This window comes from Trachymyrmex septentrionalis, unplaced genomic scaffold (genome assembly GCF_001594115.1).
Source record: "Trachymyrmex septentrionalis isolate Tsep2-gDNA-1 unplaced genomic scaffold, Tsep1.0 scaffold36, whole genome shotgun sequence".
Lineage (NCBI taxonomy): Eukaryota > Metazoa > Arthropoda > Insecta > Hymenoptera > Formicidae > Trachymyrmex > Trachymyrmex septentrionalis.
Window position 1 is genome coordinate 1,709,681 of NW_017305525.1, and position 16,363 is coordinate 1,726,043.

General features: G+C 34.5%; 1 protein-coding gene across 1 annotated transcript in view; it reads right to left on the reverse strand.

Moving 5' to 3' along the window:
• The window catches only part of LOC108750339 (Down syndrome cell adhesion molecule-like protein Dscam2), a 144,295-nt gene that overhangs the window by 60,093 nt on the left and 67,839 nt on the right, over positions 1–16,363 (reverse strand). Inside the window, exons 2-3 of the mRNA XM_018489728.1 lie at positions 4,829–5,179; positions 215–379 (exon numbers count right to left, since the gene is read on the reverse strand). Of these exons, the coding sequence (XP_018345230.1) occupies positions 215–379; positions 4,829–5,179 (516 nt within the window). The remainder of the gene's footprint in view (positions 1–214; positions 380–4,828; positions 5,180–16,363) is intronic.

The window sequence follows — 16,363 nt, forward strand, 5'->3', positions numbered from 1 at the left end:
GGAAATTTATTTTCTCGCAATCAATATCCATCTTTTTCGCATAAAATGATTTACTTTATTGGGCAAAATCTTTTATACGTGGACATGAAAGGTATACCTTTCGGATTTTTCAATTGGACTTTAGTTAGGTTTTGCGATGCACGCGAAATTTTGCGTTTCCACAAAGAAATGTAGGGCACGCTCGTATATGCAGATTTTCGTTATAAACATTTACCTCCTTGTGGCGAGGGATATACGTAGGACGAAGGTTCGTGCAGCCAGGATACGACGCGCACCAAATCTTTGACGTAGCTGGGTATGATGCAGCGTAATATTGCAGTGCATCCCCTCGATGCGCCCCCCGTCACCTCCACCTCGACTTTGTATGCCTGAGCCACCACTGCAAACAGCAATAAAATCTCACATAAAGCCACGTGTTCCAGCAATCTAGTACAAATTGCAAAACAATAGCTTACGTAGTAATTTCCGTTTCTACAAAATAAAATTTTCTTCCTAAAAAAAAAAAAAAAGAAAAAAAAAATGAAAAATTGGCACGCCATAAAAAATACTATTGTATTCTATTTATAATTGTTACGATAATTAAGATAATTACATACAATAGCTCGTCTCTCGGTTCGCAATTGCATTTCACTTTTTAAAGTTCATTATTTCGCTTTTTCAAAAGGAAAAAAAAAAAGCAAGCGGGCGGTGTAAAAAGATTACACGTCGTCATTATGTCGGGCTAACAGCGTAACGAGACAGAGCGAACACCGATTCTGTGTCTACGTCTGTGTCTCTAATTGCCGCCGTAATGAAAAAGCAATCGCAGTTACGCCGGCAGTCTCGTTTTCAATTACATCGTCGCCGTCTTGCTACACCGTGAAAGCGCGTTACCTTGTACACGGGTGTGTATGACACTATGTATATACACAGACTACAGAGGGTGTCGCACACGTCGTTACGTCGTAACCGTCGGGTGAATCTCGACGTCGAGGATGCGTCGAGGCATGAGGCGACGCGAGCGCATAACGAACGTCTCGCTTCATCCCCCACCCACCTTCCTTCCTCTTCCTTTTCTCTTTCCTTTTTGTGCCCGGCATCCCTCTCTCGCGCACGAGGAGCATCGTGCACTCTCTCTCTCTCTCTCTCTCTCTCTCTTCCGGAGATGATATTTACGTGAAAATTCCAAGGGCGACGGCCAGCTCCGCCACCGACGGTGCAGTCTGACAGGCCGACGTCGCGACGCCACGACGCGGAGGCTAAAGCCCCGACTACGGCGTTCTGAATTTCTTCTCTGTATTCCTTCTCCTTCGTCATCTCGAAGGTTCTCCAAACCGTGCGAAGACTTTGTCTCTCGCGTTTTTCTCCCTTTCAGCTCCCTGATTCCTGCTTCTCCTGTTTCCACTCGCATATCGTCGTCCCGCTTTCTCGTATATCTCGCAACTCGCGTGAGAAATATTGCGTTGAATTATGATATCATCACTCGAGGAGGATATTAGAGGACTTTTATATAAAATACCGCACAATGTATACATAGATGTTATTTTGGAGACGAGTATACAGAATATCCCATATATATGTATAGATAGGATAAAGAACGGTAATATATATTCAAAGAAGAGAGAAGCATCTTTTCCGTTTAGTAAAATTTTCAGAAATGCATTATTTTTAAAATATCTCGTTTAATATGTCAATATAGTATCATTTGCTGTTTCCTGATTGTTCATGTAAATGTCTTTTGTATAAAAATTTTGATAATTTTGATATAATTAAATTTAACATTTTTATTTCTACAATGACATACTTGAAAAAGATTCATTTAAGTTGACGTAATTCATTATAGCCGAAAAATACTCTTTTTTTAGTGAAAAAACAATTTTGTCAGTATTAAAAAAATGTAAATAATGAATTTAATTACAACAATAAAATTTTACATGAAAATTTACAGAACCAAACAGTAAATTCACTGTGTATTGAAATACATTTTTACATAAAGTCATTTATATAGAATCAGACACACACACGCATATACAGGGAATTTATTATATTAAGCATAAAATCTCAAATATGGACTTCTAAAAATTTTTACAAAGGAAAACAGATGCTTATTTTTTGACAAAGAAAATGTGATAGTACTAGTCCCATTTATAAGACACCTATATTATACATGTATGTATAATATATATACGTATGCAGGGTGTCCTATTTTAATTGCATGAAAGCATCACTGGTTTGATCTTGGGTGGCGCTACCAAGGACAGGTCAAGGTATTTAAATTTTTTTAATGGAACCCCCCATTTTTTATTATACATTGTCGTAGCACTATAAACACTATAATAACATATTGTTTTATTAAGTACTACTCGAGTTATAAGGCTTGAAAGTTACAATATCGTCAGCATTAGCATTTCCTAAGAGGCTTCTTTCGAGGCTTTGATCTTGACAAACGTTATCTGAGTCATGAACCTGAACAACATTCAAGAGATTTTTTAACCGTCGGTCGGATACCTTGAGTAACGCCAAGAGTAATGCTGATGTAACTTTCAAGCTTTATGACTCGAAAAATATTTAATGAAAAAATATTTTATTCCAGTGATTTGACAGCTTTTCGGCGTAAGCTAAGAATATGCAATAAATGTATGAAGTTCTATTTAAGAAATTGATAATAGATTTAACTCTTACGTGATCTTCAAACAACTTCCCAGGGTCAAACCAATGACACCATCTTATGTCTCAAACTAATAACTTTTGTATAAAATATTTTTCTATAATGCTTCCTGAAATATAAATCTGTAACACTTTGATTCACTCTGTATACACAACAGAAATTAACGTTACATAATGATATGATTTTTTTTTATTTTAAAATCATGATTCGTTATGCAATCATTTTGCATATATATATATGATGATTTATAGATTTACGAGATTCTTTATAACCGGACTTAACTTTAACTATTTTCCTTTGAAATTACCACAAACGTGTTCATAATTTTTGGCACCTAATCGCTCGTATAAAGCACGCCTGTTTTATCGAGCATGCGTGGAAAAGAAATTTCTTCCGTTAAATCGAAAGAGAGAGAGAGAGAGAGAGAGAGAGAGAGAAAGAACTGAAAGTAAAGTTTTAATTAACGGTCACACGTCCAGGGCAGAACTTTATGGCCGCGAGGGGGTTAGTAGTTGGAAATCCTGAAAGCGTCGGGTCGACCTCGCAGCTGCCACGGATTTGCATTCAGATTGCGTTTTTTTTTAAGAGGTAATTACACTGCGCGACCAGAAAGGAACCTACGCGCATCTCATCTGCATCGGTGCTCGGCAAGCACTGATTCGGTTCTAACGCCTGTTTCACACTGATTTCTCACACAATCAGCATTTTCTCTCCATACGAACAATTAAATTGCATATTGTTTGAAAGGAATATTTCTTACGGTACACAGCAACAATAATTATATAGAGCATGGTATAGGGGGGAGCATGGTATAGACAATATTGTTTTCATTATTACAACTATTACATGATAATACGTATATCTATAATTAAAACTATTGCATGATAATAACCCAGTCTTAAGATTTTTAATAAATTTGCGATAATCTCGTGACATATAATAATGTTTCAAAGAATACAAAATATTTGATTGGAGAAACCAAGCCGCACTTATGGACATTTCTTTAAACAAGAGATGCGGAATACATCTAATATGTATTTAATTATAAGAACAGACTATCAGAATGATTTCTTTATTTACGTATTTAACGTGCTGTTATTTTAATCGCCAAATATTTCTTAACTAAATAGAGACATGTCCCGTGTGCAACCAAATTCCTTTACACAAAGCCAACGCGAGGTTTGCGGTTTCCCGAATTGCATTCGGACACAATGCTATGCGAGGATTCGCTGCTCGATTACATAGCTCGTGTAAAACCGGCCTATCCGCGATTCTGCGTTTTATCGCACGCAAGAGGCAACCGTCGCAATTACTGTTGACTCGCGCCAAATATCCGCGGCATTCGCGTAATCCGCTTAATAGACTTTTCCAATGGTCCAGTGCACGCGGTGGTAGCGAGCAAAGCTCTAATATGACGGCCGTCCCGATTACGCGCTTGCCATTCCTTAATTAAAGGATACTTCGGTAAATAACGGATGTAATTGCGCGGGATGTATATAACGCGATAAAACGTTTGCGAGTTTTTTTGATGACAATAGGAGTTGCGCAACAAATAGGTAAATTGAAAAGGATTCGACAGAGCAATTTGCTCCACAAAGTTATCAATTTTGTTTTAACTTTCCCCTTATGTCATTTAAACTTTATTCAATGTACTCTAAATTATATTGTACTTAATTATATCGTAAGTTATATTATAAATTTTATAACTGCATTTTTGCTATTTTGTAGTTCGAATTTGAAGATGTTTCTTTTCCAATCTTAGTAGGATACATTTTTTGAGTAATTACTGGACAGTTTATAATTTTTGTCGAACAACCGAGAAATAAAAAAAACTTAGAATTCTAATCAAAATGTACCTATTTATTGAACATAAACAGAATAATAAATACATTATGTGGTACGTGGTATTTTAACTAATAATAATCTAACAATACTAAACAATAATTAGGCAGGTATTCACGCAGATTGTACTTTTATCAGGAAAATCGCTTCAGCCACTGAATAAATCTCTACTAAATTTTGTCAACTTTCTATACAGTATTGTCACAACTAATGAGAATACAGTAAGACTAGACAGTGTAATTGGACACATCTAGGAAAACTGCATACATTTCTACCAGGGAATATGTATTTTGCTTTTCACGCATAGACATAAATTTCATAATCACGAATCCCGCTTACCTGCTCTGACTTGTACATCGCGACTGAGCACTCTGCCGACGGTGTTGCTCGCCACGCATCTATACGCGGCACTGTGAACGTCCTGCCGATAGGCCGCGGCCGGAAACGGCAGAAGTACCAGAGTGCCATTTCTGAGCACTCTTCGCACGCCCGACACATCGTTCACCGGATGCCCGTCCGCGGTGGACCAGTCGATGTTGGGCGGTGGACTTCCGGAGGCCGTGCAGTCCAACCAGGCGCCGCTGGAATTGGAGAATTCAATCCTCGACGGCGGTTCCAGCACGAAGCTAGGGCCGCGTAGGTGCGCGTCGAAGCCGTGCCCGTCTGCGGACGTTACTACAGCAGCTACACCTGTACGGAAAAATCAGATTTTCATACGAAGAAATAAGCTCGTGATCAAATAATGATCGTTAGACTAACCACATTTCATAATTGTGTTTCTTTTACTGAGAAATAGATACTTCAAATATTATTTGTGGAATACGATTTATTTTACTGAAATAAATCTTTATTTTAATACGGCAAAACAAAGTTTTATTCCTAACAAATAAACCATTTATTTATTTTACAATTAATGAGATATATTTCAGAGAAACGCATTTATTCATGTCACATTAAAATTTTTTTATAACCAATAAATATTAAAGGTAATGTTGCATATAATATTTGCTTGCGAATATTTCAACTTTTTTCTCAAACGAAAACTCTCTTCCGTTAAAGGTACTAGAAAACATTTTATTGCTGTTTTTCGAGAATGGTTAAATAGGATCCTGCGGTTTTATTATAGTACTTTTATGAGTGCACTATCTAAAATTTTATTAAAATCAGTGATTATACTGCCAAGCTTTATACCGCCAGTGTACATATACTGAGAGAAAAAAGTATTCACAAGCAAATGTTACATGTGACGTTCTTTTTAATATTTATTGGTTATGAAAAAATTTGACTGTGATGACGAAATATACATACACGTCTGTGAAATATATCTCATTAATTGTAAAAAATAAAAAAATAAATGGTTTATTTGTTCGAAATAAAATTTTATTTCGCCATACTTAAATGAAGATTTATTTCAATAATATATATAAATACTAAATTTTAAAAGTAAATTTTTAAGTATCTTTTATAGACTATTTTTTTTGCAACTTTCAGATATACATTAGTTAAATCATATTTTTTTGTATTATGTACTCATTTCATTTTCTGATACAGTTTTTTATTGCCAAATTGAGGCATTTGATTTGAGGATGTCAAAATCACAAAGCGATATATTTTAAAACTTCTAAAAAAAATTATTCTTTTCTTAAAAACATTTTATAATCAAATTAAATGCAACTTTTAAAGGTTCTGTTGAAGATTCCGGGAAAATTCAAACTGGATCTTGTTCTAGGTGAACAGACCTACAATTTGAGGAAAGTAACGACTCATTTGGACGCATAGAATCTTGCCAAAATCTACTTTGAACTCGAAATTTGATCACTTTTTGACATTAATTAGGTTTCCTTTGACATTAACTAGTACCTTTCTTAAGATGTGTATCGTAGGGTTAAATGAATTATTACATCGTGTTCAGCGAAAAAATATACAGTGTTACATTTAAAATCCGAATTAAATCATTTTTGCATCAAATCAAACATATATTAAAGAAAATTGAAATTTTGATTTAAGAATTGTTCACTAGCGACCTTTAAATCTTAATATCGTTTGATAAAAATTTAGAACTGTTCTTTTAGCATGAAATGGAAGCTTTTGAGCTGAGAGGCCGATTAAAAAAATACAATTTTTTCCCTTGTTAGTTTAATGTATATACACAGGTTATCCGATAAGTTTTGACAAAAAAAAAATAAACAATTTTTTGTCTCTTGCTGTTTTTCTATAAAATTGATAATATTTGAATAAAAAAATATTGAAAACTAAAATTCAGTGATTTTTAGTAATTAATATCGTGTTAACTATTGTGAAAATTGCAAAATTGTGATAGAGGGCTTTTCAATTCATTTAGTCCGTTCTATCTACACATAAGCGCTTTGTTAAAATTTATCGGACACCTTGTAAACGAGAAGTTTCAAAATTGAACACCTTAAGAATTATTAAAAATATAAACATATTTTATTAGGCATGTATATAAATAAATTTCTGTAGTTTTTTTAAATATATATTTATTAATATATAAAAAAACTGGTATAAATATTTTAATCAAAGTATTTGCCTTTTGATAGTAATAAGTTAAATTGGACTGTTTGTAAATAAATCAAATTGAGTAAAAAAGCACCACAAAACAGTTAAAGTTAGATCTTAGTGCGATGAAGTAAATCATTTAATGATAAATACGTACTTCTTCAATGTTTATTTTCAATTAAACTAAAAATGTAATTAATTGTCCAACTACGAATTGTTATATATTTTTCAAAATATAGATTAATCAATCTTACTAATAGAAAAATAATAGAATGCGGAAATTTAAATATACTTATATATCTAATTTATTTTCCAGTAAAATGTAAAAAAAAAATAAATTTCACGTATGAATCTCTTCGTATATATTATTAAAAATTCTTAATTTACCAAAACACGTGTTTTTCGAAGCACGTGTAGATAGACTTTAAAGTTTTGATCATTTCTTGGATAAAACATTAGTGCGAGTAGATTCAATTGGATGATCACAAGTATTACTTCATAACGATACGCTCATAGTGATACGCTTCGAATGGTAACATCAGCAGTCTGAGAATGCAAGGGGTATCCATTGACGGCCCAGTTGTATTAGGTGGAAAATAGTTTGACAAGTTCCAAAGTGGATTAATCGACGTGGTTAGTGCGCCTGGCTTCGTCGCCCGGTCGAACGATGCTGCTGCGGTGATGCAACTAATATGCCGGCCAAGTTATTCTCTTCAGAGTGGTGCACGCTCGAGACACCCACTCCTCGGCGTAAATGCTTTGATCGAGGGCGTGAAAGCACGAGTCAGCAACTACCTACTTGCCGGCTCTTGTATCGTTAGCGCGGTTAATAACTCCCCGCCCGCAGGTTGCATCCCCCCCGTGTCAATGTTACAGCGAAATTTGCGAGCTATAGAAGCCGCGATAAATTTCGGGCCGTTCACCCGCTTAGCCTACGTGGCCTCGTATTCGCGTTGAAACTTAACTCTCAACTGATATTATGATATTATGCTGCAACTCGGTTAACATGAGTACAATACCACCGTAAACATTTCTTCTAAACGATGTTATAGTTTATGCTCTCCTAAACTTATACAGTTTTCCTTCCATTAACTTTTTATTTATATAATCGATATTACATGGAGGGTATATAATTATATTGCTTTTTCAATTGATATTTAGAACCATGGACGCTAAATTGATTGTTAAATAAAAAGAGTTCTACAAGTAATAGTTTCTCTTATCTATTATAAACGATTATTAAATTTTATTTTATATTATACAATATAAAAGTTTTTGAGATTTTTGGGATCATTTTTGAAGCCTATCGAATGTATCTTTATATTCTTCGAAAAATTATGTTATATGTATAGATGTATAAATGTATAGATTATTGAAAATATAATAATATATAAAAAAAAATGATTTAGCTGAAACATCTAAAATCTGTATCTAGCTAAAAATTTAGATACAGATCTAAAAATAAATTTGACTATCAAAATAATTATATATTTAGAAAATTGAAGCACAAACAATGTTGCAAAAATTTTTATATTTTAGTAACCAGACTTGAGCATTTTACAGACTTGGCTATTTCAATAGTTTAACAAAATTATTTTCAGATTTGTATGTATTTAACTGATTATTGACTTTTTTAGATCGATTAAGAGAAATAATATATTTCCGATCAACTGAAATATTTGTTTACACCTGAAAATAGGATTATTTCTTTTAACTTATTTATTTTCGTCCGTCTAATTTCAAATTATAAATTTTTAGACTACTGCAAAACTATTCTTTCTATATAATTATTGTACCATGGTTTTTAGTCGATTAAAATGACTTATATATTTATATTTTCTACTGCACGTACTATTTTCTGTAAAATCGTTTGGTATCGCGAGAGAAATACTTCTCTAAACGATAAGTTTAGTAGCAAATTTTTCTTATCCACAATAAATCCATTGCTGTTTTTAAAACGTAACGCTTGTGATTTAAACTGGAAAACTGAAAAACGTCAAGAGGTACAGCTAATTGCGCTGATTTACGATGTCCGAGAGATCGCAGACGGCCGGATAAATGAAATGGTACCCTTTTCTTCCGTCCCGATGTTGCGAGGTGTTTCATGCGCGCATTGTTTGTGACGGGGGCACTGAAATCGGGAAAACGCGAAACTCATAACGACATTCGTGCGGGGCACCCGACGTAACTCGTTTATAACTACGTTCGAGAGGGAAATGCACGCTCGTTCCGACCGAATTTCGTAATGCCGTCGCGCGCACGTCGCACGCGCGCGGCATACAAAACACGAAGTATGCAAATCCTTGGTGCACGTGAGTGAGAGAGAGAGAGAGAGAGAGAGAGAGAATTGAATCTCTATCCTGGTGTCCGGCAATTATGCTCGCCGTCACACCAGCCGGCTTCCGGAATTGTGTCTCTCTCGCGCGCGCTACTTAATTACTAATTCCACACGAGTATCACACTAGCGTTCTCAGGCGGAATTCCACGCGTTGCTTTGTCCGAGCCGACATCGTGCCGATTTCCGAAGGCGGCCGCCTTAATTGGCAGAAAATTAATTACATGTTATATGTATGCCGTTTCAACGTCGTTAATTAAAAATTTAGACGGTCGTGTTATACCGATTGAATCGTCACGCAATGACTTGAATTAATTTTATTTTTATAATATATTTATATACAATATCTTGTGTATTTTTATTCATACATGGAAAGAATGATTTTGCTAAAATATTTAAAAATTTAATTAAATACAGACCTGAAAATAATTTTGTTAGATCATCAAAATAATTATAAGATGTTCAAGCACAATGTGCAATGCAAAAAGTCGTGGCATTCTTCTAATTATTTGGATGACTTATACAGGGTGTTAAAAAAACCATTCAGTATTTATACGGTAGATAGTAGAGACTCTCTAATCATAGTCTAGTCATTTAAAGTGTCAGATTTTTCATCAAAATTGTGCGAAAGAGAAAATCGTGCTCTTTCACTTCTTCTCAGTCTACAGGCGCTGTAAGTCGCAGCTCTATAGAGACGTTCTATAAACTTTATAGTTTTTGATGAACATTCTGGCACGTTTAGGCGACTAACTGGGGATCAAAATTTAAAAAATGTAAAAATTTTGTAGTGTCTAATCATAAGTATTACAGCAAGTCCATGGCCATGTATGATGCATTTAAAGTAAAAGCATAATGTATTTTCATTATGCATTTAAATGGAATAGATGAAAAATCACAAACCGGGGAGAAGATGGCCAGAGACTCTGATTAGACGGTCTTTTATAGGTAGTATACACACCATACTGAATAAAAAAACCTTAATGAATATAGATCGAAAGCTCAATCGTTTTTGAGATATAAATATTTTTGTATGTTAGCATCAAGAATGACTTACTGGCTTCTACGTTTCACATGCATTTATCTCAGTATTTATAAACTTCGTTCTGTATAACCTCATTCAATTTCTATACATATTTTATAACAGAAGATTTCACCGGCTTCAATCAGTCAATTGTCATTGTGAGGATCTACATTTGGTGATTATAAAGTTATATCTCAGATGTTTATATCTCAGAAACAGTTAAGCTTTCGATCTATGTTCACTAAAGTTTTTTTTACTAATGTAAGTAGAATATATACTACCATATAAATGAATGGTTTTTTTTTAACAACCTGTATAATTATTTTGATAATCTAATAAAATTATTTACAGATATATATATATATATATATACATATATATATATACATATATATAACTTATTTCTAATATGCCCGATGAATACAAATTTATAATTGAGCTCCAAATTGTATTTATCCAAAATTTTCACATAAAGAAAATGTAATCATATATTTATTCACAAAAAAATTTTGAGATTTCAAAAAATATTTATTCACAAAAAGTTATGAATATTTAACGAATATTCAAACAAAATGTAAATTGAAAAAGAAAACTCTAATCAATCATTACCTCTTAACTATAACCGGTACTTTGATGACTTTAAGTAAAAAAAATGAATTTTATTTATTTTTGTCATTGTAATATTCAGATGTTGTAAAGGAAACTTAGAAATTTTGAAAAATATTTTGGAAAGATATACATTTTTTATTTATAAATCTATTTATTTGATAAAGCGCCATACATATTTCGATATATGACAGTAATGTTCCGGTTATATGACAGTAATGTTATAAATATTTTATAGGATATCTTGGACGTGACGTTCATTATGATCTGTGGACATTAAATTCCGGGATATATTATTTATTCTCAATAAAAATGTCTTTGTTTAATCTATAGATTAAACAAAAACGCTTATCATATAAATCGCGGACTAAGCACACGGTGTAATCGTAGCCATTGTTTTTATAGATTTCTGTTTTTTCTTGTAGGCTTGCAAGCTATATACAGATAATACAAAGTAAAAGTGAATACGAAATGGAAATATTCATAATCATATTAAAAAAATATTCATTTAAATGAATGAAAAAATATTTATTCGTTTCTTAACGAATAAAAAAAAATGTATTTAAATGAGTATTTTCATTCATTTTTTATTCATTTATTCGAATATTAGGTGTATTTATCTCACTCTCTAAATTCTTTGGAAAGGAATCTCATTGTAAAGAGTGAAAACTGAGTCAGTCTTTTAAAAAAGTGGCTGAATTTTAAATCTTTAAGAATGAAATTTCATTTTACAAGTGAAATCCACTATGAAAGTTTTAGAGGATTAACAAAGCTATTCTTTCCATATATATATAAATATACATTTGTACATTTTTAATTTGTATATTTATATATTAAATAATACATTTGTATATTTATATATTAAAAATTTATTGTATATTCGCAGATTAAAATATTTTATTAAAATATATTTTCAAGTTTATCCGATTTATCCAAGTATTGATTTCTACGCTTGTCATGATTTCATGGGGATTTTGGAGATATTTACAAATGTCACTGCGTACTTTATTTGAGCGAGTCGGATTCGCGTCAACATCCCACCCTTTACAACGCACTCTCGAAGAGGTTTACTTATCGACATGGAAAATTGAAGAGCCGAAGAAGGTAGCCGCGCCAAATCGATGAACGCCAACAAGATTGAACATACAGATCGGCATTTAAAGTGACTGGCCGTCATGAGAGTACGTTTAAAGCGACAGAGATATGGACAGAGTTGAGCAATGAGCTAGGGGTATAACGGAAGTCGGATACACGAGCGGATGTTGAGATAGAGAACGAAATAGAGAATGAAAGAGAAAGCAAGCGAGAGAAACAGAGGAGAAGGGTACACAGGTGTCGGTGGGTAATAGCTCCCTATTACCATAACGCTTGGCTAAGCCGGCTAATCGGTTCCGTTTATGCCGACCGGCAAATTATTATTAATCACATTGCGCTCGCGGATTATCGTTTATATGGCGTCTATGGCGCGGTGGCATTTACACTTCGCGCTGTGTGTCACATGGGCTTTTAGTGTCGTGTATCTACATTTATCCGTGCACGCTTCATTTTTTGATAGATTTTAAATTGTGTGTATACACACACACACACACACACACACACACACACACACATATGTATATAGGTATGTGTATGTATGTATGAACGTCGGATTATACATAATTCAGAAAATTTGAAAAATCCTGCATGCAATTCTCTCAGCATTCTTATTAAAATACATATTATATTGACAGAAATGCTGAATTGCATATAGGATTTTCCAAACTTTCTGAATTTTTTGTACGATCGGAATATATTGATTAATCCTAAACTGTCGATACTGACTTATACGGTTTTGTGTGAAAAACAAAATTAAGTGCGCGGACGCATTCCGAATGTTGACTGTGGCATATGGTGAAGCTACCTTGGACCGAAGCAACGTTTATCGGTGGTACAAAATGTTCTCAGAGGGCCGAGAAGATGTGAACGACGAAGAGCGTGCCGGACGCCCGAGCACGTCAACAACAGACGAAAACATTGATGAAGTGAAGAAAATAGTATTGGCCAATCGGAACGGTCAATAAGGAATATTACCTGCAAGTTATGCGCAATTTGCGCGAAGCAATCCGCCAGAAACGCCCGGATTTGTGGAAGAACAAAAATTGGCTTTTGCACCATGATAACGCCCCTGCTCACACATCGTTGCTTGTGCGCGAATTTTTGACCAAAAACAACACACTAATGATGCCGCAGCCACCGTATTCCCCAGATCTGGCCCCCTGTGACTTTTTCTTGTTCCCGAAACTGAAGAGGCCCATGAAAGGACGACGCTACGCTACGATTGAGGAGATAAAGACGGCATCGAAGGAGGAGCTGAACAAGATCACAAAAAATAATTTTTTGAAGTGCTTCGAGGATTGGAAAAAACGTTGGCACAAGTGTATAATATCTGATGGGGATTACTTTGAAGGGGACAAAATAGATATTCATGAATAAATAAATAATTTTTGAAAAAACACAAAATTCGCGATACGTTTTGAACAGACCTCGTATATTTTCTTATATAAATGTCACCATTTATTCAATATGTTATTTTCGATAACGCTATTTTAACGTGGTTTTAATTGCGTTATATGAATATAATTAAATTATATAATTTTACACGGAGATTATTACGATCTAATTATCACAAAAACAACTGATGCGTAATATAGATATATTATTGAATATATATTTATTTCCATGTGATCATATAAAATGATATATATACAATTACACTTTTTTTACACGCATACAAATAAAATATGATATTATTCAATTTTCATTATTATATATAAATTGAAGTGGTCGCAGAAGAAGGTACTTTTTCTATTTGGATTAAATTATACTAAATAAAAATCGTCATATAGAAGTATTCAGTATGAATAGATGAAGAAGAGAGATTCGATCAAGGCTGGGTCTTGTGGCTAATAATATAGTGTGCATTTTTACAATTTCCACTTGAGGCAAATTGCTGTAAACTGGAAATTGTCAAAATTCACACAAAAATATTCTTAGGCAGCACTTGAGCGAGTATGGCCTTGTTCGTTTATTTATATATAAATTAATTGTCATTCGATTATTTTCTCAGCGTTTAACTATTCTGAAATTTTAGAACTTTGGAAAATATTTTCCAGTAACTATTAAATACGAGAAATCTTACAGCTTCTGCTTCTTAAGAATTCTCTCGAGATCCCTCGAGGTCAGCTTGTAAAATCCAGCACAGGCGGGATTTCTATCATTTGCCCGGATCTCGCTTCCTCGCCACGAGACATTCGAATCGGTAGTTCGGATTCGGTAAAAGGAGCTCATGCTACGAACCAGGAATCAATAGGCGGAACAAACTGTGTAGATGGGTAGAGGTCTCGGGTAAGATTGAATTTGCAGACTCTGCCACTCCGAGTCTTCGACGAGGGGCGAATTTCGGAGAAAAGGTGGAGGGTAACATCGGGACTCGATAAGAGTCCAGAGTCTCGCGACGGCATTTCCTCTTCTCAGGAACCTTCATGTTCTCTCCTCTTCTTTCTCTCTCTTCCCCCTCTCGAAAGAGCTCTCGATGTTTACCTCGTCTATCAAGATGGCAATTATTTGATCCGGTTAGTGAAACGTATTCCTCGAATCCTCCCCTCGTTTCGTACTTTTCCTTCCATTCACTTGTCCTTCCGTTCACTAATATTCCAGGACGATTCATCAGAATTTAAAATTCTGCGAATTTTTAAATACTTTTCTTTGTCAAAAACATGATTTTGATGGGACGTTAGTATGTATATTGATGTGATCAAGATGATATGATTTCTTAAGATTCACAATGCTATTTGCAAATTTCCATAAAATATTTGCAAAAGACTAAAACAATTTAAAAGAGAACGTTAGGGACATAAGAGAAATAGTCCGTTATTAAAAAATTCTTAATTTATCCAAAGCAATTTTTACATACAATTTACTTGAAAACAATAACAATCATTAATAATAAATTTTTTTGGAGGATTCAAAACTTTCTTTGATAATCAAGCAGTTAGCAGAATCTTAAATTTCGAACGCTGCAGTTGCTAATCAATTTCTCACGTGCTAGAAAAAATGAAGTTGCCTTAAAGTGAAGAATCTAGCAGACTGTTCAATTTCCCATTAGGATGTAACGACAGAAGTAACGGAGACTAAAGACAACATTGGTACCCGCGGGAAGTCGGGAAGTCGATAAAATCGGTAGCTCAAGATACGAAGAGAGAAAGAGGGAATGATGGAGAAGCGCACGATGGACGAACGAGCCGTTTTGTGAACCACTTACTCCCGTGCAGGTCACAGTCGAAGGCGGCAACAAGTTGAGAAAGTTGTTTAGACGCCTCGGAACGAGACGGGGATCGCTTCTCTGAAAAACTATGGCCGTGCAGGGACACACGGGCAATTTTCCAGTTCGTGCGGAAAGTTTCCGCGGCGGGCAACAAGTTGGGAAAGTTTCGCCGTGGTCGTGGATAGCGTCCCTTGGGAGGACGTTTCCGCGGGCCATTTCAAAAACTGTCGAACGACTAATCTTCATGGCTTCTATAGCGAGAGAGCGCAATGCGAAACTTCGCCCGGGTGACTGGAGTCCGCAACTTTTGCGCGAATTCGTCGCGAAAAGTTTGCTGCGGATCGTTTGGCTAAGCGGGTTAGATCGAGCGGATGACATCCCTGAAGTTCATCTCGCAAGACTGTTTTTATTTTCTTTATCTTATACTAGGAATTCCCTAGTAAAGCCGATATTGCACAAAAAGCAGTAAGCGATTCGGTCAATCGCAGTACAGAGCAGTAAAGAAATAACGTAAACATTATAAGCAAATTCAAAATGTTGATTTGCTTATTTATGCTTATGTCTTACTTATGCCTCATTGTTTACGTTTTTCTTTATACCCTGCAATTGCGTAATAAACGGAGTTGTAAGTGATTGTAGCTGTAATTGACCTATCATAATCAAATACAAGGAGAGTGTGATTGGTCCATTTTTACAACTATAATACAATCAATGTTTACCGGTATAGGTACCTAAATAAAGTTATTTGGATAATTTTGATGAAATAGCTTTGTCCTATCTCTTTACTAAAATATACATTATCTTTTATTTGATACACAGATGAAAATAATGTATATTTTAGCAAAAATGAAATGAAGCAATTTCATCTAGATAATTCTATCTAGACACTAACCAATACTGATTAACGTACAACTACTTAAAACTAAAGTATACGCAATTATAGAATGGGGTTTAAAGTTTGGACATAGAGACAAATGTGACAGTAATATTTCACTCTGTATTGCAGAATATATAGGAAACGGAGCTTATGACGCACTTGCAGGACAATATGCGAGTCCAAATCAAACGTAAAGTATAACAGTTATTTGTGAA